The following is a 21,805-nucleotide window of genomic DNA, read 5'->3' as shown; positions in this document are numbered from 1 at the left end:
GCAATAACATGTTCATTTTAAACTTGGCTGGTAGCAAAAATACATTTACATACTGTACAGTCTCCCAGCAGTTAGGTGTGCTTCTGTCACACTTAGCAAAGGGTTGGACCATTTAACTCAGGTTTAAGACTCCCAGGTGGAATAAACAGGTGTTTTCCAGCTCCATGACTGGTAAAGTTCAAGTGATTGATAGTCTCCAATTAGCTACTAGTAGTGTTACTGGGCTTCTTTATTTTGTAGTCTCTCCTTACAGAGCTCAGGAATGATAGTTCTGAAGAAAGTTTGGTCTGCATCCAATATCCTTATTTAAATCACTCGGAGAAAAGAGACCATGATCTTTAACAGATATTTTAAAAAGGTGATCTCCAGATGAGGGAAGGCAAAAAACTATCAGGTTGTGTCTAGACGATTTTAAGGAAGTACACACACTGCTGGTATAAACCTCAATGTGAAACACATTAAGGACAAGGAAAATACGGCAGTCTGTTTATTTTAGATTAAACAATGCTTTTTTAAAAAAAATAAATAAAACCTAGACATCACCAAGAAAACAATATATTAGAGTACTATCAATTACATTAAATAGAACCCTCACCACAACTTAAAGTAGTCCTCAGCTGAAAAAAGAACAGTTTCTAAGGCCTAATTGTTCAAAAACAAGAAGAGATTGTTCTGTAGTAACCTTCATTACTCACAATACCCTATTCATAACTGTAGTTTTTGTCACTCTCCTACCATATGTTACCATTGAAACAAGGGTTTTATTGCCATCAATGGCAAGAAGTGCTAAAATCATTTACCCAATGTTAAGAGCAGACAGGACAATCCAAAATTCCAAGCCTTTGGTACCAGGATTTGGGATTTCTTTGCTAATCAGCAATTCAATCTGTGTAAGCAGCTACCATCAGAGAAGAATGTATATCTGGACCAGTGAATCAAGTGTGGCAAGTAATAAGTCAAATATGTTCACTAACTTTGTGCACATCACTGATACAAAAGATGTTAACACCTGTTCTCAAATGACATTAATCTAAATAGAATAGAAATACGGAAAGCCTTACTCACGATGAGATAAATATTTTCCACTTTAGACAACTTTACAATTTCCTTGCTCTGTGCACAAGCCACAAGTTTATAAGTAACTGCTTTGAATTTTTCCAATACATCAACTAAAGTGCAGGGCCTGAATATGTAGTCAGTATTCAGTTGATATTTTAAAATATAAATGAAGTATGGCCAATAAATGTCTACTATAGCCACATTATACCCTCCAACTATAATCTGTTCAATCTAATTTTTGGAAGCTAATGGCTATGAAACTTTTAGGTACATTAATGTCAATAGCATTGAAGTCCACGTTTTAAGGTTAGAAATAAAAAGTTCCTTTTCTGCCTTACTATTGCTGTGTAATAGGGTGCGTTCCCCACAAAGTTTACATTTTCCTTCAATGAAGTACAGAGAGAAGCTCAACCCCCACACTACCAGCATTTTGGCTACCAAGAAGCGCAGAACTTTAGAAAAATACAAGGCAAGAAAAATTCTGTGATTAAAAATATATACCTTTTGTTAAAAACCATCCCCTTTATAACCCAGCTAAGAACAAAACAAACAAAAAAGAGCTTCACTTCGGCTGAACAATAGTAAAATTAGTACCAACAACTCATCACCCCCAGAGATCTTTGAAAATGTCATTCAAATTGCAATTTTTACACATTTGTTGTCCGGTATCTACAGGGCTCATTACATTTGCAGCGACGAACTATTTAAATTTTCCATGAAGAGAATGAGTTTGTATCACAAGGTCCTCCACCAATAGTCTTTGCAAAAGATAAGCTGGAAGTTCTTTAATTAAAGAATTTTTGACACATGTAGTTTTCTTCAGATACTGAATATCCAAACTTTTTATAGAAAGCCACATTTTTGGGCAGACACTCGAGAGTAATTTTATAACAGTTCAGTCTCTTACTTAGCAACGTAAGCGTAGACATTAATCTGAAAGAGACAGAGAACATCAATGGTTATATAAAATGGCATTGGATCAATTAAAGTTCAATTCTTCAGCAAGAAGCAAATGTTTCATTACTACTATTAGATGAGACCTCTCTATGCAGTAGAAGCTTAAACTGTAGTGATAGGGGCAGTTCAGTTTTCTACACGAAATATTACTTCAACTTTTACTTGGGGAAAAAAATTCATTTTGAGTTTTTTGCAGCAGCATGAAGGAAGCACAGCATCGTTTCTTATAGTAGATAATGAAATGCCATTGTGTAAAATGATTCACATGAATTAAAACACATTAGCTAATTTCTCATGGAGAATGTAGAAGCATCTATTAAAGGGTAGTTCATTTCAGCTGTTAGGTAGGTACTTGCAATTCATTGGTTAGTGAGAATTTGTTAAACATGCCCTCGAGCACAATGTGACTTGACGGGTGTGCCCATGTCCGCATGCACACGTAGAGGAGTGATTTGTTACGGCTTGAGCCTAGTTATTGATCAGTACATGTTCATCTAAGCAACTACAGCATGTGTGTTAACAGATGCTAGAAATTGGATGGGATATACGGGGTTCCTGACCTGTATGGTGTTACAAGGAAAAGACTGAAGAAATACTTACAGTTTGCCAAGCTGCTTTCCTCTGCATTCGTCACTTACTACAACGTCTTCTACCCTTCCTCTCTGAGGAAATATGTGTGTGTATTCAGTTTACTATAGCACCTTTAAGTCATTTTTCAGTTAAATTAACAAGTGAATCTCTACCATTGCATCATATTTTGACAAGTAAGCAAGGAAAACAGATCTTAAAATGACAGGTTTCAGAGTAGCAGCCGTGTTAGTCTGTATCCTCAAAAAGAAAAGGAGGACTTGTGCCACCTTAGAGACTAACAAATTTATTTGAGCATAAGCTTTCGTGAGCTACAGCTCACTTCATCAGAGCTGTAGCTCACAAAAGCTTATGCTCAAATAAATTTGTTAGTCTCTAAGGTGCCACAAGTCCTCCTTTTCTTTTTGCAGATCTTAAAATGTCTTTGTAACTGACATGAAAAGTATACTCTATTCAGTTTGACAGTAAAATTTGCTATTTTTGAAAAACAATTAGTTTAATGTAATTTTTTTCTCTATAATTACAGTCTGGAACACACGAACACACCTTTGCACATGAATGAGTAAATTTATGTTCTATAACCAGTGTTGCTGTAGCAACAATCTGTCCCAGATTTGTATCTTCCACAACAGTCACATAGTAATCACCGGATCTCTTCATGTGTTCAAAGGTTTCTGTGGGAACAGGAGAATAGTGAGATAGTTCTAATCCATTAATAAAATGTGCCTAACAGCCACATAAACTGATTTTGAAGGATAACTTCTAATCCATAGCACTAAAGAATTCAACACCACAACCCAAGAGGCAATCAAGAAATTAGAAACTGACAAAACCCCAGGGTCAAAAAGGATCTGTTCCAAATTAGGAAGAAAATGGCCAAAAAAGAGTAGATAGAACACAGGAATTTGTTTTGAGATGCAGGGAGAAGACCCTTCCCTTGCTGTTCGCATCAAGACCCGCTAAGATCAAGGTAGATCACTCTTCCTTTCAGTGACAGACTTTAGCTTGAAGCCCTATTAGTTTTTGTAGGCAGACCAATGAAAAAAGGGTAACAGGGTGACCTGGGTAATTATAGGCCTGTCAGCCTGACACTGATCACAGGCAAGATAATGGAACAGCTGGTATGGGACTCAATGAAGAATTAAAGGAGGGTAATGTAATTAATGCAAATCAACACAGGTTTATGGAAAACAGATCCTAATTCAGGCCCTGTCTAGACTGGCAAGTTTCTGCGCAGTAAAGCAGCTTTCTGCAGTGCAACTCCCAAGGTGTACACACTGCCAAGCCACTTTGTGCGCAGAAACTCCTCAGTTGCAGTGTTGCAAAAAAATCCCACCTCAACAAGAGTCGCAAGCCTTACAGTGCAGAGGCTCCAGCGCTGTATTTGCCGTGTAAACACATTACAGCGCAGAAAGCAATCAACTGGCCTCCGGAAGGGTCCCATTACCCCTCAAGTGGCCGGTCTGCTCATGGTTTTGAACTCGGCTGGCTGTCCCTCCCCTTTCAAAGCTGACAGCCCTTGCGTCCTGTGCTGATCTGCTCCGGGACACAAAGCAAACCATTAATGTGGAATGCTTGTGCTGTTGAGGGTGTGTGTGTGAGACACACTCTCTGTCCCCCAAAACACACTGTCTCTCTCCCCCTCTCCATACACACACACTCCCTGTCATACACTCTGCCCCGCCCTCTGCTTCAGTTGAAAAGCATCTAGGAATCTAGTAGGATGCCCATGGAACAATGGGATTGAGAAATCTGCATCATGTGACACTGTGCCTTCCCCATGAGGCATTGCAAGCCCTTCCCAAGCACCCTGCGGCCAGTTGCACAGTGGGATAGCTACCACAATGCACTGCTCTCTTTGCCATTGCAAGAGCTGCTAATGTGGATGCAGTCCAGCGTCAGAAGGAGCACAGTTTGGACACACAACAGCGGTTTAATTCCAGCGCTTTAATAAAAGTGGATAAACTTGTTGCGCAGAAACTTGCCAGTGTAGACATACCCTTTCTTGGTCTCTCTTTTAATGAGATTACAAGTTCGGTAGATAAAGGTAATAATGTTGACATAATATACTCAGACATTAAATGGATTAAACACAGGCTTACTGATAAGTCTCAGAATGTGATTGTCAATAGGGGGTCATCAACAACAGCTGTGTTTCCAGTGGGGCCTCACAGGGCTGGGTTCTTGGCCCTACACTAGTTAACATTTTTATCAGTGACCTGATAAAGTTTCAAGATGACACAAAAATTGGGGGAGTGGTAAACAATGAAGAGGACAGGTCACTGATTCAGAGCAATCTGGATCACTTGGTAAGCTGGACTCAAGCAAATGATATACATTTTAATACAGCTAAATGTTAATGCATACCAAAGAATGTAGGTCATACTTCCAGGATGAGGGACTCTATCCTGGGAAGCACTGATTCTGAAAAAGTTTTGGGGATCACGATGGATAATCAGTGGAACATGAGCTCCCAGTGTGATGCTGTGGCCAAAAAAGCCAATACAATCCCGGGATGCATAAATGGGAATCTCGAGTAGGAGCAAAGAGGTTATTTTACCTCTATATTTGGAACTGATGCGACTGCTGCTGGAATACTGTGTTCTGGTACCCAAAATTCAAGAAGGATGTTAATAAATTGGAGGGGGTTTAGAAAAGAGCCACAAGATAATTAATAGATTAGAAAACATGCCTTATGGTGATAGACTCAAAGAGCTCGACCTAATTAGCTTAACAAAGAGAAGGTTAAGAGGTGACATGATTAGTCTAAAAATATCTATAGTATGTGGAAATAAATATTTAATAATGGACTCATCAGTCTAGCAGAGAAAGGAATAACACGATCCAATGGCTGGCAGTTGAAGTTAGACAAATTCTGACTGGAAATAATGGTGAGTGTTATAAGCATTGGAACAACTTACCAAGGTCATGATAGAGGCTGGCCAGGTGAGACCCACCTCCAGGAACTTCCTCCAGCTGCAAGAAGCTCTGCATCCCCGCATTGCTTCCTGCCCCCATCACTTCCCAATCACGGGGGAGCAACTGCAGAGCTTCTTGCAGCCGGGGGAAGGTTCCCAGAGGTGGATCTAACCCAGCCCCGGGAATGGCCCCTGTAGGAGAAGAGGAAGTCCCGTCCTGTCCCTCCCCAGCCCCACCAGGACAGCATTGGAACCAGGGGGCTCAGGAGGCCATGTCCCCCTGACTTTTTAACATGGGCATAGTTTGGGGGGCTAGGAAGTGGAGTTGCCCTCACAAACTGGAAGCCTCAGGTAAGAGCTGCACTTCACAGTGGGGGACCTGATCACGGTTATCAGCTCCCACACCATGAAACGGTACTGCCTCCTGGCCCCTCAAACTTCGCCCATGTTAAAAAGTGAGGGTGTGTGGCCCCAGGCTCCCTGAATCCAGTGCCCTCCCACCACTTAAAGAGGTTAAAGAGGCCTTGGGCTGGGGGGGGACCGGGGGGGGGAAGGGCAGCAGAGGTGTGTGTGTGTGTAACCACAGTGTCCCCCCCGACCATGGGGCCCTGGGTGGTCACTCACTGTAAGACCAGCCCTACCCCCGCTCAGAAAGTGATGACATCCCCCCATACCATGAGACCCTCATGTTTGCGCTTCCAGCTGCCCAGATCTGAAGGCAGCACCTCCATCAGCAACAGCTCGAGTAAGGGTGGCAATACCCTGACCCCCTTACAACCCCCTTTTGGGTCAGGACCCTCATGGTTATAACACTAAAATTTCAGATGTAAATATCTGAAACCCGTGAAATTGACAATTTAAAAAATCCTATGACTGTGAAATTGACCAAAATGGACAATGAATTTGGTAGGGCCCTAGTTACACAGGAGGTCAGACTAGGTGATAACAATGGTTCCTTCTAGCCTTGGAATCTGTGAAACAAGCTCACGGCCTCAACAGGAGCGAAGACCAAGCCCCAACTTCAAACTGCAAGTGGGGATGGACAGACCATGACAAGACACGTTATCTCTAAAACTCAACCTGAAGACAAAGAACTAGAATTTGCCCCATTTGTGCGCGTGAACTCTGAAGTCACCTGGGACAGGTGAATGAATGTCACAGTGACCATGAGATCCTAAACCATCTCAAAATGTTGAAATCTGCCTGGAGAGGCCTGGGCTAACAAACTCTCCTGTGGCATCATCCAGCTACAGAAGTCAAGAGGTTCTTTCATGAGCAGATTTGCTGTCAACATTAATAACTTCCTGTTCCCACCCTTCCCCTTTTCAAATGCCAAAATAATGAATAAATGTACTCACTGATAAACTGTTCAGGGCTGACAACTCCAGCTTCTGTCAGCTGACCCAGAACCTTAAAAAAGCCTGTTGCAGAAAAGTAGAACAAAAAAAAAGGTTAATACCAGATAAAGATCAGCAATTAACTAGAAGCCTAAAGAATATGGCTCCAGCATTTTAGGTACAAATTCTAATCTGTAAGTCTGTGCACATAATTGTGCAAGCAAAAATAGCACTTTATACCATATAGTTGTACCCACGCAAAGGAGACAATGTGATACCTGAATGATTACTGAAACTGCTCCTAGAATGCCCCCCCTGTATTCCTTCAAGATACGTAACACATACCACACAAAAGCAACATTGAAGTGTTCCAAGTAAAGTGAAGTTTTTGAGTACAAAGTTGAGATACATGATGTGAATGCAATAGACTTCTCCATATACCACCTACCATCTAGTTTAGTTCCATGTAAAGAACTCCACATACTCCATATGTATACTGACAGAATTCTATATCCTGAAAGTGAATTCAACATTAATTTTGAACTCACGCCACAAGCAGTGTTAAATGATTGTCTAATGCTGTAACAATGAAGTGTTTTGAAAGCAGACAAGAGACATGTGAATCAAAGCAAAGACGGAATGCTAAGAAACTATGAGTACGACCCTACAGCCTTGCAGGTTCTCAGAGCCTGGGGTCCAGCCCAAGCCTGAGCCTCTACCCTGCAATTAAACAGCCCCATAGCCTGAGCCCCATGAGCCCAAAGTAAGCTGACAAAGGCCAGTCACAGGTGTTTAATTGCAGTGTAGACATACCCTATCAGGTTTACATTTTCATGGATCCTCAGAGAAATAATTTGAATGTTGAACTGTATTTTCAAAACAAGTTTTCCCAAGTTCCACAGCTAAAGAATTAGTTGAATTTTCTAACATTTAGATGAATGAATCAGTATATTGTTTTAAAAAGAAATGTACTTACTTCTACAAAGATTCTGATGAACAGGAACGTGTGGATTTCTTGAAAGATTTGAGCTTTAAGATTTGTTTTTAGTGCATTCTAAATATCGGGAAAACCTGTTTTAAGTGACCACGAGCAAGTATCAAACACCTAAGCACTCAGCTACCACAATGGGGCCCTATACGGACCTAGACAAGATAGAAGAGGCGGTTCTCAACTAAAGGACAATTTAGATTGTATTGTAAATCTCAGAACGATTTCAAAATGGTTAATAATGAAGTGAGGGCAACCTACTGGAAATGGTTGAGAGTGCAGGTTGCACTGTACTGTGTACAATTCTGATCCACAATATTCATTACACAATAGGAAATAGAACTTGACTTCACCTCTATTTATATCAGCAGTGCAAAGGGGTCTCAGAACTAAACCACCCCCTGGGTCTAAAGGCGAAATGGCAGGCGAAAATGTTGCTATGTTCTGGCTCCAGTCAAGTTCCTGAAGGAGACCTGGGTCAAACATTGGTGTGTCATCAGGCATCATGGCAGCAGGGGTTGCAGGAGGTGTACTGAAATCAAAACATAGATGCATTCTATAAAAAAACATTTGAGATTGAGTTAATGTTTATACCCGGTAATCCTGGTAGCTACATAGTAACATGATTTTATGTTTACATCCTTATTTCAGCTATTTACAAAGTAACGTGTTTTCTCTATGCAATGAGAAGTTAATGAAATTTAATCTCCTATTTACTTTATCAGCAGTTGTACTGTTTGAACTAGAACCTACCAGGATTTGGGATTAAAAACAAACAATAAAATAATAACATAACATAATTGAAGTTCCTTAATGCATGTTAAGTAAAGCCCATTTGAATAGCAACTTTATTTTTGTGCTAATAAATCAAACTTCTTATGGAATTAAGGTAGCTAGAGCAGATTTTGTACAGTATGCTTAGCATTTACACCCAGTTCAAAAAGTTTAGCATTCCAAATAAAGAAGAAAAATGCAAACTTCACTACTGTACCTCAAAGCTATACAGACTGCAATTTGGATAAGCAAAATTACACACTTTTTGCTGATAGAATGTTTTTTTCAACTATCCATTCATGGCCACACTAGTAGTTTAAAATTTACAAAATTAAATGCAGTCTTTACTGAAAGGTGTAGGTTTTCACTGACTGTTTACCACTTGGCTAATTCTGCCATGGTTACAGTGTGACAACTGTAATGATTAAAGAGAATATGAGGGAAATGTTTGTTATTCAGTGGGTCGGGGGAGGACAATAAAAATAGGAAACAAGGGAAATTTTGCTGATTTCTCTAATTTAGAAGTAAATTATTGTGTGTGTATTGCTTCTGTAACTAGAGTATCTGACGGGGTATATAAAATGAACTAGAATGCAAAAGAGCTACTTCTGAGGCTAGATTTTCTCTTTTTTAAAAAGAGTCCTCTTTATCTTCAGTTGAACCAAAAAGCCACCGCTCTTCAATGCAAGATACAGTGTTCATATATACCACTGGACATGCCAAAGTAAACTAAGTTGTGAAACGTATTTTATTGGGATCCTTATATTTCAAAAAATGCCTTTTACATGAATTATACGATAGTGCAACATCTCTGTAATGCTGTCTAGAGAAAAATGCAGAATGTGTTATGTATGAGGCATTTTAATGGAATCCAGAGCACAGAAGTCTCAGATCAGAAAGCAGCACTGTGAGTACACAGGAAGCACTAAATATTTTTTCTCTACCTGCTGGTATACGATGACCTTTACATATACACCCTTTTCACAAACAATGATATACTTAAATGAAAACATCTGCAGTGTATATCCCTTCTGGGTAAACACTAAGAGAAACTCTCCACCTATCTTTAAAAAAAAAAAAAAAAAAAAATCAGAAGTAACACTGAACCTCTACTGAAGGATCTCACAGTGATATACAATCAAATTAAGCCTAGTACTCTTATGAGATAGCTAAGCCCTGGTCTGCACTAGGAGTTGAGGTCAAATTTAGCAGCGTTAAATCGATGTAACCCTGCACCCATCCACTTGACGAAGCCCTTTTTTTGACTTAAAGGGCTCTTAAAATTGATTTCCTTACTCCACCCCCGACAAGGGGATTAGTGCTGAAATCAGTTTTGCTGGGTCGAAATTGGGGTCCTGTGGACGCAATTAGATGGTATTGGCCTCCAAGAGCTATCCCAGAGTGCTCCATTGTGACCGCTCTGGACAGCACTCTCAACTCAGATGCACTGACCAGGTAGACAGGAAAAGGTCCGCAGACTTTTGAATTTCAATTTCCTGTTTGGCCAGTGTGGCAAGCTGCAGGTGACCATGCAAAGCCATCATCAGATGACCATGATGGAGTCCCAGAATCACAAAAGAGCTCCAGCATGGACCGAACGGGAGGTATGGGATCTGATCGCTGTCTGGGAGAAGAATCCGTGTTATCAGAACTACGTTCCAGTTTTCGAAATGCCAAAACATTTGTGAAAATCTCCCGGGCATGAAGGGACCCGAAGAGGCCATAACAGGGACCCGAAGCAGTGCCGCGTGAAACTTAAGGAGCTGAGGCCAGCCTACCAGAAAACCAGAGAGGCGAACGGCCGCTCCTGGTCAGAGCCCCAAACATGCCGCTTCTATAATGAGCTGCATGCCATTTTAGGGGCACCACTACCCCAGCCATGTTGTTTGACTCCTTCAATGGAGATGGAGGCAACACGGAAGCAGGTTTTGGGGACGAGGAAGACGATGAGGAGGCTGTAGAGAGCTCACAGCAAACAAGCGGAGAAACCGGTTTTCCCGACAGCCAGGAACTGATTCTCACCCTGGACCTGGAGCCAATACTCTCCGAACCCACCCAAGGCTGCCTCCTGGACCCACCAGGTGGAGAAGGGGACCTCTGGTGAGTGTAGCTTTTAAAATACTATACAAGGTTTAAAAGCCAGCATGTTTAATGATTAATTTGCCCTGGCATTCATGGCTCTCCTGGATATACTCCCAAAGCCTTTGCAAAAGGTTTCTGGGGAGGGCAGCCTTATTCCATCCACCACGTCGGACACTTTACCACTCCAGGCCAGTAGCACGTACTCGGGAATCATTGTAGAACAAAGCATTGCAGTGTATGTTTCTGGCGTTCAAACAACATCCGTTCTTTATCTCTCTGTGTTATCCTCAGGAGAGTGATATCATTCATAGTCACCTAGTTGAAATAGGGTGCTTCTCTTAAGGGGACATTCAGAGGTGCCCGTTCCTGCTGGGCTGTTTGCCTATGGCTGAACAGAAATGTTCCGCGCTGTTAGCTACACGCTGGGGGGGGAGGCAAAATGCGACCTTGTAACAAAAACACATGTGCTATGTATAATGTTAACAGCAAAGTTTACCGTGAAAGAGTGTACCCACTGTTCTATAAAATTTGTCTTTTCAAATACCACTGTCCCTTTTTTTCTCTCTACCAGCTGCATGTGTTTCAAGGATCACAGGATCTTCTCCTTCCCAGAGGCTAGCAAAGATCAGAAGGCGAAAAAAAAGCACTCGCGATGAAATGTTCTCTGAGCTCATGCTGTCCTCCCACACTGACAGAGCACAGACGAATGCACGGAGGCAGACAATGTCAAAGTGCAGGAAAGCACAAAATGACCGGGAGAGAGGTGGAGGGCTGAAGAGAGTAAGTGGTGGGCTGAAGAAGGGCTGAAGCTGAAAGGTGGTGGCAGCGTGATGAGAGGAGGCAAGATTCAAGCTGAGGCTGCTGGAGGATCAAACTATAATGCTCCAGCGTATGGTTGAGCTGCAGGAAAGGCAGCAGGAGCACAGACTGCTGCTACAGCCCCTTTGTAACCAACCGCCCTCCTCCCAAGTTCCATAGCCTCCTCACCCAGCGCCCAAGAACACGGTGGGGGGCCTCCGGCCACCCAGCCACTCCACCCCAGAGGATTGCACAAGTAACAGAAGGCTTGCATTCAGTAAGTTTTAAACTTTTAAAGTGCTGTGTGGCCTTGTCCTTCCCTCCTCCACCAGCCCTCCTGGCTACCTTGGTAATTATCCCCCTATTTCTGTGATGAATTAATAAAGAATGCGAATGTGAAGCAACAATGACTTTATTGCCTCTGCAAGCGGTGATCGAAGGGAGGTGGGGAGGGTGGTTAGCTTACAGGGAAGTAGAGTGAACCAAGGGCAGGGGGTTTCATCAAGGAGAAACAAACAGAACTTTCACACCTTAGCCTGGCCAATCATGAAACTGGTTTTCAAAGCTTCTCTGATGCGCACCGCACCCTCCTATGCTCTTCTAACCACCCTGGTATCTGGCTGTGTGTAACCAGCAGCCAGGCGATTTGCCTCAACCTCCCATCCCACCATAAACGATATTGTGGAGCGCACAGCAAGCAGTAATAACAGTAGGAATACTGATTTCGCTGAGGTCTGAGTCAGTAAACTGCGCCAGCATGCTTTTAAAGGTCCAAATGCACATTCTGCCACCATTCTGCACTTGCTCAGCCTGTAGTTTAACAGCTCCTGACTACTCTCCAGGCTGCCTATGTATGGCTTCATGAACCATGGCATTAAGGGGTAGGCTGGGTCCCCAAGGATAACTATAGGCATTTCAACATCCCCAACAGTTATTTTCTGGTCTGGGAAGAAAGTTCCTTCCTGCAGCTTTTGAAACAGACCAGAGTTCCTGAAGATGTGAGCATCATGTACCTTTCCCGGCCATCCCACATTGATGTTGGTGAAACATCCCTTGTGATCCACCAGTGCTTGCAGCACTATTGAAAAGTACCTCTTGTGGTTTATGTATTCGCTGGCTTGGTGCTCCGGTGCCAAGATAGGGATATGGGTTCCATCTGTGGCCCCACCACAGTTAGGGAATCCTACTGCAGCAAAGCCATCCACTATGACCTGCACGTTTCCCAGAGTCACTACCCTTGATATCAGCAGATCTTTGACTGCGTTGGCTACTTGCATCACAGCAGCCCCCACAGTAGATTTGCCCACTCCAAATTGATTCCCGACTGACCAGTAGCTGTCTGGCATTGCAAGCTTCCACAGGGCTATTGCCACTCGCTTCTCAACTGTGAGGGCTGCTCTCATCTTGGTATTCTTGTGTCTCACGGCAGGGGAAAGCAAGTCACAAAGTTCCATGAAAGTGCCCTTACGCATGCGAAAGTTTCGCAGCCACTGGGAATCGTCCCAGACCTGCAACACTATGTGGTCCCACCAGTCTGTGCTTGTTTCCCGGGCCCAGAATCGTGTTCCACCGCATGAGCCTGCCCCATTAGCACCATGATGCCCACTTTGCCAGGGCACGTGCTTTGAGAGAAGTCTGTGTCCATGTCCTCATCACTCTCGTAACCGCGTTGACATCGCCTACTCGCCCAGTTTCACTTAGCCAGGTTCTGGTGCTGCATATACTGCTGGATAATGCATATGGTGTTTAATGTGCTCCTAACTGCCAAAGTGATCTGAGCAGGCTCCATGCTTGCCGTGGTATGGCGTCTGCACAGAAAAAAGGTGCGGAACGATTGTCTGCTGTTACCCTGACGGAGGAAGGGGCGACTGACGACATGGCTTACAGGGTTGGCTTACAGGGAATTAAAATCAACAAAGGGGTGGCTTTACGAGAAACTGAATGGCCGCCTCAAGGATAGAACTCAAAACCTCCAGGATAGAACTCAAAACTGGGTTCAGCAGCTGTCGATTTCACAGAGGGAGGAGAAAATGAATACAAAACAAATCTGGTCTATTTCTTGTTGTGAGCCCTTCATCTACCTTTATACATCTTGCTGGCAGCAGACTGTGCAGTACGACCACTAGCCATCGTCACCTCCTGGGTGCTCGGCAGAAGACGGTGCAGTATGACTGCTGGCCATCATCTTCTGCTGGCTGCACATTAAAAGACAGTGCACTGCCGGTAGGACTCAATCGCCATGAGACGAAACAAGGGAAATGACCTGGCTGAGTCACTCCCATGTTTGCCCAGGCACCCGTTAAAAGAGCACCTAGGACTACGTCGACGACGGCTACCAGTCATACTTCACTGTCTGCTGCCAAAAGGCAATAAACTGCTGCTGTGTAGCAATGCAGTACCACGTCCGTCCACCAGGAGACATACGGTGACAGTTAGCTGAGCGGCTCCATGCTTGCTGTGGTATGGCATCTGCACAGGTAACTCAAGAAAAAGGCGCAAAACGATTGTCTGCCCTTGCTTTTACGGAGGGAGGGAGGGAACGGGGGCCTGACTATATACCCAGAACCACCCGCGACAATGTTTTAGCCCCATCAGGCACTGGGATTTCTACCCAGAATTCAAATGGGCAGTGGAGACTGCGGGAATTGTGGGATAGCTACCCATAGTGCAAAGCTCCGGAAGTCGATGGTTGCCTAGGTACTGTGGACACAGTCTGCCGACTACATGCACTTAGAGCATTTGTGTGGGGACACACACATTCGACTGTATAAAAACGCTTTCTACAAAACCGACTTCTATAAATTTGACCTAATTTCGTAGTGTAGACATACCCTAAGTATTATCTTAATTTTAAAAGGTGGTGAAACTGAGGCACCAGAGGTTAAGTGACATTCCCAAGGTCTCAGGAATGGGAATGCAGATTTTTGATGCCCAGTCCTGGACTTTAGTGACTAGACCATGCCAATGTCTGCAGTGGACTTTCAAGCTATAATAAGTGTTTGAATTACTCTAAGGCTGACAAGAACTAAGCCACTGTAATTCAAGCCATAGCTCTGGTATCTCATATGATAGCTAATGTTATGTCGGACTAAATAAACCTGAGCATACCTAGTTTTAGTTGCTGGATCATCCTATGCTGCTATTAACCTCTCTCTTTAAAAAGCTTACCCAGAACTCATGGCTGATCGTAAAATAATAGAGCTCTACTCAAATAATTCTATGCAGAACAAAATTGGAAATAATTTCAGTATTGTGTTAGAGAATGCTCAGAAGACGCACTGAAAAGAAATATTAGAGAAGAGAACACCAGGAAAATTAACATCTTTTCATTTAGTATTATTTTGATAAAGTAATAAGCTAACTTATATAATTCAAAGCTACAAGACAAGGCTGGCTGGTCCCTGGGTTTCCTCTAGAAACCAATAGGAGCTTGGATCAATCCCAGTTCAGACTGGGAAGGAGTGCAGAGGACCTGCACCCATGACAGTTTAAACAGACATGATATGCTTTGAAAAAGTCCTGTCCTCCTTTGCCAGAGATGAGGGGCCTGGCAGGAAAGGGGCAGTCAAAACTATTTCAGTGTACGGCAAACTAATTATAGGGAACTTCCACTTCTAAGACTATGTTCTGCAGTTGGGTACATGTGAGCAATCTCCAAGGAAGTCAAGGGAGCTGGGAGCCTACACCATCAGAAGAGTTTGAACCACACTGAAGGTGTGGAAAAGCATGTCCTCACTGAGACGCCGGCCTCCTTCCACTCCCTTCTGACATCATCCTGCTGTGCTAGTCTCCAGTACACACACCAGGGCAGATGGCAACAGAACTATGGTAGAATCATAGAATCATAGAATATCAGGGTTGGAAGGGACCCCAGAAGGTCATCTAGTCCAACCCCCTGCTCAAAGCAGGACCAAGTCCCAGTTAAATCATCCCAGCCAGGGCTTTGTCGAGCCTGACCTTAAAAACCTCTAAGGAAGGAGATTCTACCACCTCCCTAGGTAACGCATTCCAGTGTTTCACCACCCTCTTAGTGAAAAAGTTTTTCCTAATATCCAATCTAAACCTCCCCCATTGCAACTTGAGACCATTCTCCTCGTTCTGTCATCTGCTACCATTGAGAACAGTCTAGAGCCATCCTCTTTGAACCCCCTTTCAGGTAGTTGAAAGCAGCTATCAAATCCCCCCTCATTCTTCTCTTCTGCAGACTAAACAATCCCAGCTCCCTCAGCCTCTCCTCATAAGTCATGTGCTCTAGACCCCTAATCATTTTTGTTGCCCTTCGTTGTACTCTTTCCAATTTATCCACATCCTTCCTGTAGTGTGGGGCCCAAAACTGGACACAGTACTCCAGATGAGGCCTCACCAGTGTCGAATAGAGGGGAACGATCACGTCCCTCGATCTGCTCGCTATGCCCCTACTTATACATCCCAAAATGCCATTGGCCTTCTTGGCACAAGGGCACACTGCTGACTCATATCCAGCTTCTCGTCCACTGTCACCCCTAGGTCCTTTTCCGCAGAAAATCTCAGAATCTCAGACTTACGCACACAAGAGTTACGAACTGGCCTGTTAACCACACACTTCATTTGCAACTGGAAGCACACAATCAGGCAGCAGCAGAAATGAAAAAAAAGTAAATATAGTACAGTGCTGTGTTAAACAACTACTACAAAAATCAAGGGAAAGCAGCATTTTCTTTGGCAAAGTAACGTTGCAAAGCTGTATGAAGTCAATGTTCAATCGTAAACTTTAGAAAGAACCCAAACGTTTTGTTCAGTTATGAACATTTCAGAGTTATGAACAACCTCCATTCCCAAGGTGTTCGTACTCTGAGATTCTACTATACGTAAAATTTGTATTCTCACAAACAGAGGCATTAGTTGCCATAGTTAATTAAACAAAGCCAGGAGGAGTGAACATCTCTTAGAGGAGACCAGACGGACCCCCCCTCAGGGAGAGCTGTCCAGGGATCCCAGCCACAGGTGAACGCTAGCTTAGCCTGCATGCAAAAGTTACAATGAAGTACACCCAGGCTCAGCCTTGGGCTTCTTTCCCCTACGCTCTCATCCCCCTTCCCCCACCATATCCCCCCACTCTGCCTGCCCCACACAGTCTCACCCCAGGCCACACACATCAGGAGCCCCCTAGCCCCACTCTCCTTCCCAACCATGTGCTCCCCAGTCCAGCCACCACCCCTGGATATCCCCTAATCCAGCCCCCACCCACCCGGTACCGCCCCCCTTCTCCCCACATGTGCCCCCTCAGCCCAGCCGCCATCCACTGTGTACTTGCCCCAGTCAGCCCCCGCCTTAAGCTAGCTGCATCTCCCCAGACCTCCCCTCCTGTACCTCACGCTGAACGTGCCTCCCCACCGAACAACCCCCACCCCAGCCCCCCACAGAACGCGCCCCCCCAACCCGGTCCCCCACCGAACACGCCCCCCCAACCCAGCCACCCCACAGAACAACCCTCCCAACCCGGCCCCCCCAGCGAACGTGCCCCCCCAACCCGGTCCCCCCCAGTGAACGCGCCCCCCCAACCCGGTCCCCCACCGAACAACCCCCCCAACCCGGCCCCCCCAGCGAACGCGCCCCCCAACCCAGCCCCCCACCGAACAACCCCCCCCCAACCCGGCCCCCCACCGAACGCGCCCCCCAACCCGGCCCCCCCCGAACGCGCCCCCCAACCCGGCCCCCCACCGAACCACCCCCCCCAACCCGGCCCCCCACCGAACGCGCCCCGCAACCCGGCCCCCCACCGAACGCGCCCCCCCAACCCGGTCCCCCCAGCGAACGCGCCCCCCCAACCCGGCCCCCCCCGAACGCGCCCCCCCAACCCGGCCCCCCACCGAACAACCCCCCCCCAACCCGGTCCCCCCCAGCGAACGCGCCCCCCAACCGGTCCCCCACCGAACAACCCCCCCAACCCGGCCCCCCACCGAACGCGCCCCCCCAACCCGTCCCCCACCGAACAACCCCCCCAACCCGGCCCCCCCAGCGAACGCGCCCCCCCCACCCGGTCCCCCACCGAACAACCCCCCCCAACCCGGCCCCCCACCGAACGCGCCCCCCACCCGGCCCCCCCCGAACAACCCCCCCCAACCTGGTGCCCCACAGATCGTCCCCCCTCCCCCAACGTACCCCCCGTGGCGCTCACGCAGCGACGGGCGCGAGGCTCCCGCGACCTCCCCTCAACGCCGGGCCCCCCCGCACTCGCCGCACAGACGTGGCAGGGGCGGGGCCAACCCGCCGGCGGACGCAGAGCCAATCCCCCGGCCCCGCCCCGCCCCGCCCCGCCCCCGGGAACTCCGGGCAAAGCGCTGGCGGCCTGGAGCCTGAGTGGCGGGGCTGGGCGAGGAGAGCCCCTCCCCCGCCTGGCGCCCCCAATCCCCTACTCGGACCCCTCCCCCTACGGGCTACCCCCACGGGGCTCCCCAATCCCCACAGAGACTCGGGCCCCCGCCTGGGACGCCCCTCCCCCTGGGAAATCCCCCCCACCTGGGGCTCCCCAATCCCACAGAGCCTCGGACCCCCGCCTGGGCGCCCCTCCCCCTGGGAAATCCCCCCCGACCTGGGCACCCAATCCCGACAGAGACTCGGGGCCCCCCGCCTGGGGCGCCCCTCCCCCTGGGAAATCCCCCCCCCCCGACCTGGGCTCCCCAATCCCGACAGAGCTCGGGGCCCCCCGCCTGGGCGCCCCTCCCCCTGGGAAATCCCCCCACCCCCGACCTGGGGCTCCCCAATCCCGACAGAGACTCGGGGCCCCCGCCTGGGCGCCCCTCCCCTGGGAAATCCCCCCCCGACCTGGGGCTCCCCAATCCCCAGAGACTCGGGACCCCCCCCTGGGGCGCCCCCTCCCCTGGGAAATCCCCCCACCCCCGACCTGGGCTCCCCCAATCTCGACAGAGACTCGGGCCCCCCCCTGGGCGCCCCTCCCCTGGGAAATCCCCCCACCCCCGACCTGGGGCTCCCCAATCCCGACAGAGACTCGGGACCCCCACCTGGGGCGCCCCTCCCCCTGGGAAATCCCCCCCCGACCTGGGGCTCCCCAATCCCCACAGAGACTCGGGGCCCCCCCCCGGGGGCGCCCCCCCCCCTGGGAAATCCCCCCACCCCCACCTGGGGCTCCCCAATCCCGACAGAGACTCGGCCCCCCGCCTGGGGCGCCCCTCCCCCTGGAAATCCCCCCCCCGACCTGGGCTCCCCAATCCCGACAGAGACTCGGGGCCCCCACCTGGGCGCCCCTCCCCCTGGGAATCCCCCCCGACCTGGGGCTCCCAATCCCCACAGAGACTCGGGACCCCCCCGCCTGGGCGCCCCTCCCCCTGGAAATCCCCCCACCTGGGGCTCCCCAATCCGACAGAGACTCGGGGCCCCCCGCCTGGGGCGCCCCTCCCCCTGTGGAAATCCCCCCCCCCACCTGGGCTCCCCAATCCCGACAGAGACTCGGGCCCCCCGCCTGGGGCGCCCCTCCCCCTGGAAATCCCCCCCACCCCGACCTGGGGCTCCCCCAATCCCGACAGAGACTCGGGCCCCCCCTGGGGCGCCCCTCCCCTGGAAATCCCCCCCCGACCTGGGGCTCCCCAATCCCCACAGAGACTCGGGACCCCCCGCCTGGGGCGCCCCTCCCCCTGGGAAATCCCCCCCACCCCCGACCTGGGCTCCCAATCTCGACAGAGACTCGGGCCCCCCGCCTGGGCGCCCCTCCACCTGGGAAATCCCCCCCCCGACCTGTGGCTCCCCAATCCCGACAGAGACTCGGGACCCCCACCTGGGCGCCCCTCCCCCTGGGAAATCCCCCCCGACCTGGGCTCCCCAATCCCGACAGAGACTCGGGGCCCCCGCCTGGGCGCCCCTCCCCCTGGGAAATCCCCCCCACCCCCGACCTGGGGCTCCCCAATCCCGACAGAGACTCGGGCCCCCCGCCTGGGGCGCCCCTCCCCTGGGAAATCCCCCCCCCGACCTGGGCTCCCCAATCCCGACAGAGACTCGGGGCCCCCCCTGGCGCCCCTCCCCCTGGGAAATCCCCCCCGACCTGGCTCCCAATCCCCAGAGACTCGGGGCCCCCGCCTGGGGCCCCCTCCCCCTGGAAATCTCCCCCACCCCCCCTGGGCTCCCCAATCTCGACAGAGACTCGGGCCCCCCCCTGGGCGCCCCTCCCCCTGGGAATCCCCCCCCCCCGACCTGGGGCTCCCCAATCCCCACAGAGACTCGGGCCCCCACCTGGGGCGCCCCTCCCCCTGGGAAATCCCCCCCACCTGGGCTCCCCAATCCCCACAGAGACTCGGGCCCCCCGCCTGGGGCGCCCCTCCCCCTGGGAAATCCCCCCCCCCCGACCTGGGCCCCCAATCCCGACAGAGACTCGGGCCCCCCGCCTGGGGCGCCCCTCCCCCTGGGAAATCCCCCCCACCTCCGACCTGGGCTCCCCAATCCCGACAGAGACTCGGGTCCCCCACCTGGGCCCCCCCCCCTGGGAAATCCCCCCCGACCTGGGGCTCCCCAATCCCCACAGACTCGGGGCCCCCCGCCTGGGCGCCCCTCCCCCTGGGAAATCCCCCCCACCCCCGCCCTGGGCTCCCCAATCCCGACAGAGACTCGGGACCCCCACCTGGGGCGCCCCTCCCCCTGGGAAATCCCCCCGACCTGGCTCCCCAATCCCGACAGAGACTCGGGGCCCCCCCCTGCGCCCCTCCCCTGGGAAATCCCCCCCACCCCCGACCTGGGGCACCCCAATCCCGACAGAGACTCGGGGCCCCCCGCCTGGGGCGCCCCTCCCCCTGGGAAATCCCCCCCCGACCTGGGTCCCCAATCCCGACAGAGACTCGGGACCCCCACCTGGGGCGCCCCTCCCCCTGGGAAATCCCCCCCACCTCCGACCTGGGGCTCCCCAATCCCCACAGAGACTCGGGGCCCCCCGCCTGGGGCGCCCCTCCCCCTGGGAAATCCCCCCCACCCCCGACCTGGGGCTCCCCAATCCCGACAGAGACTCGGGACCCCCCCCTGGGGCGCCCCTCCCCCTGGGAAATCCCCCCCACCTGGGGCTCCCAATCCCGACAGAGACTCGGGACCCCCACCTGGGCGCCCTCCCCCTGGAAATCCCCCCCCGACCTGGGGCTCCCCAATCCCCACAGAGACTCGGGACCCCCGCCTGGGGCGCCCCTCCCCCTGGGAAATCCCCCCCGACCTGGGGCTCCCCAATCCCGACAGAGACTCGGGACCCCCACCTGGGGCGCCCCTCCCCCTGGGAAATCCCCCCCACCTCCGACCTGGGGCTCCCCAATCCCGACAGAGACTCGGGTCCCCCGCCCTGGGCGCCCCTCCCCCTGAAATCCCCCCCGACCTGGGGCTCCCCAATCCCGACAGAGACTCGGGACCCCCGCCTGGGCCCCCTCCCCCTGGGAAATCCCCCCCACCCCGACCTGGGGCTCCCCAATCCCGACAGAGACTCGGGCCCCCGCCTGGGCGCCCCTCCCCTGGGAAATCCCCCCGACCTGGGCTCCCCAATCCCCACAGAGACTCGGGACCCCCACCTGGTCCCCTCCCCCTGGAATCCCCCCCCGACCTGGGCTCCCCAATCCCCAGAACTCGGACCCGCCCCGCCTGGGGCCCCTCCCCCTGGGAAATCCCCCCCGACCTAGGCCCCCAATCCCCACAGAGACTCGGACCCCCCCCGTGGGCCCCCTCCCCCTGGGAAATCCCCCCCGACCTGGGGCTCCCCAATCCCCACAGAGACTCGGGACCCCCCGCCTGGGGCCCCTCCCCCTGGGAAATCCCCCCCCGACCTAGGGCTCCCCAATCCCCACAGAGACTCGGGACCCCCGCCTGGGGCGCCCCTCCCCCTGGGAAATCCCCCCCCGACCTAGGGCTCCCCAATCCCCACAGAGACTCGGGACCCCCGCCTGGGGCGCCCCCCCCCTGGGAAATCCCCCCCACCCCCGACCTGGGCTCCCAATCCGACAGAGACTCTGGACCCCCGCCTGGGCGCCCCTCCCCCTGGCAACCCCCCCCCGACCTGGGGCTCCCCAATCCCGACAGAGACTCGGGACCCCCCGCCTGGGGCGCCCCTCCCCCTGGGAAATCCCCCCCCGACCTGGCTCCCCAATCCCCACAGAGACTCGGGGCCCCCACCTGGGGCGCCCCTCCCCCTGGGCAATCCCCCCGCCCCCGACCTGGGCTCCCCAATCCCTGACAGAGACTCGGGTCCCCCGCCTGGGCCCCCTCCCCCTGGGAATCCCCCCGACCTGGGGCACCCCAATCCCGACAGAGATCGGGGCCCCCCGCCTGGGGCGCCCCTCCCCCTGGAA

General features: G+C 51.0%; 1 protein-coding gene across 4 annotated transcripts; it reads right to left on the bottom strand.

The window, feature by feature from the left end:
* Positions 1-474: 474 nt before the first annotated feature.
* On the bottom strand, positions 475-17,793 carry GNPNAT1 (glucosamine-phosphate N-acetyltransferase 1). Of its 4 annotated transcripts, none has more exons than XM_038407720.2 (6): positions 17,643-17,793; positions 8,201-8,379; positions 6,881-6,943; positions 3,151-3,278; positions 2,617-2,678; positions 475-1,992 (listed from the first exon to the last, which is right to left on the bottom strand). In XM_038407720.2, exons 2-6 carry the CDS (start codon positions 8,352-8,354, stop codon positions 1,845-1,847), a joined length of 555 nt encoding a protein of 184 aa, XP_038263648.1. In that variant the 5' UTR covers positions 8,355-8,379; positions 17,643-17,793; the 3' UTR covers positions 475-1,844. The 4 variants fall into 4 exon arrangements, with proteins under 4 accessions (XP_038263648.1, XP_038263646.1, XP_043372210.1 ...); XM_038407718.2 differs by having other exon boundaries at positions 8,201-8,403; positions 17,643-17,780; XM_043516275.1 differs by lacking the exon at positions 2,617-2,678.
* Positions 17,794-21,805: the final 4,012 nt, after the last annotated feature.

The sequence above is a fragment of the Dermochelys coriacea genome, chromosome 6, assembly GCF_009764565.3.
Source record: "Dermochelys coriacea isolate rDerCor1 chromosome 6, rDerCor1.pri.v4, whole genome shotgun sequence".
NCBI lineage: Eukaryota > Metazoa > Chordata > Testudines > Dermochelyidae > Dermochelys > Dermochelys coriacea.
This window is presented reverse-complemented; position numbering and strand designations above follow the sequence as displayed.

What these genes read in the sequence shown, in the direction of transcription:
- GNPNAT1 (XM_038407718.2), bottom strand. Translation starts at nt 8,402, where the DNA reads ATGCATCTATGTTTTGATTTCAGTACACCTCCTGCAACCCCTGCTGCC. An exon ending in CACTGCTGATATAAATAGAG is followed by an intron (nt 6,944 to 8,200) that starts GTGAAGTCAAGT and finishes TTTCTGCAACAG; the next exon opens with GCTTTTTTAAGGTTCTGGGT. An exon ending in TTACTCATTCATGTGCAAAG is followed by an intron (nt 2,679 to 3,150) that starts GTGTGTTCGTGT and finishes ATATTTCCTCAG; the next exon opens with AGAGGAAGGGTAGAAGACGT.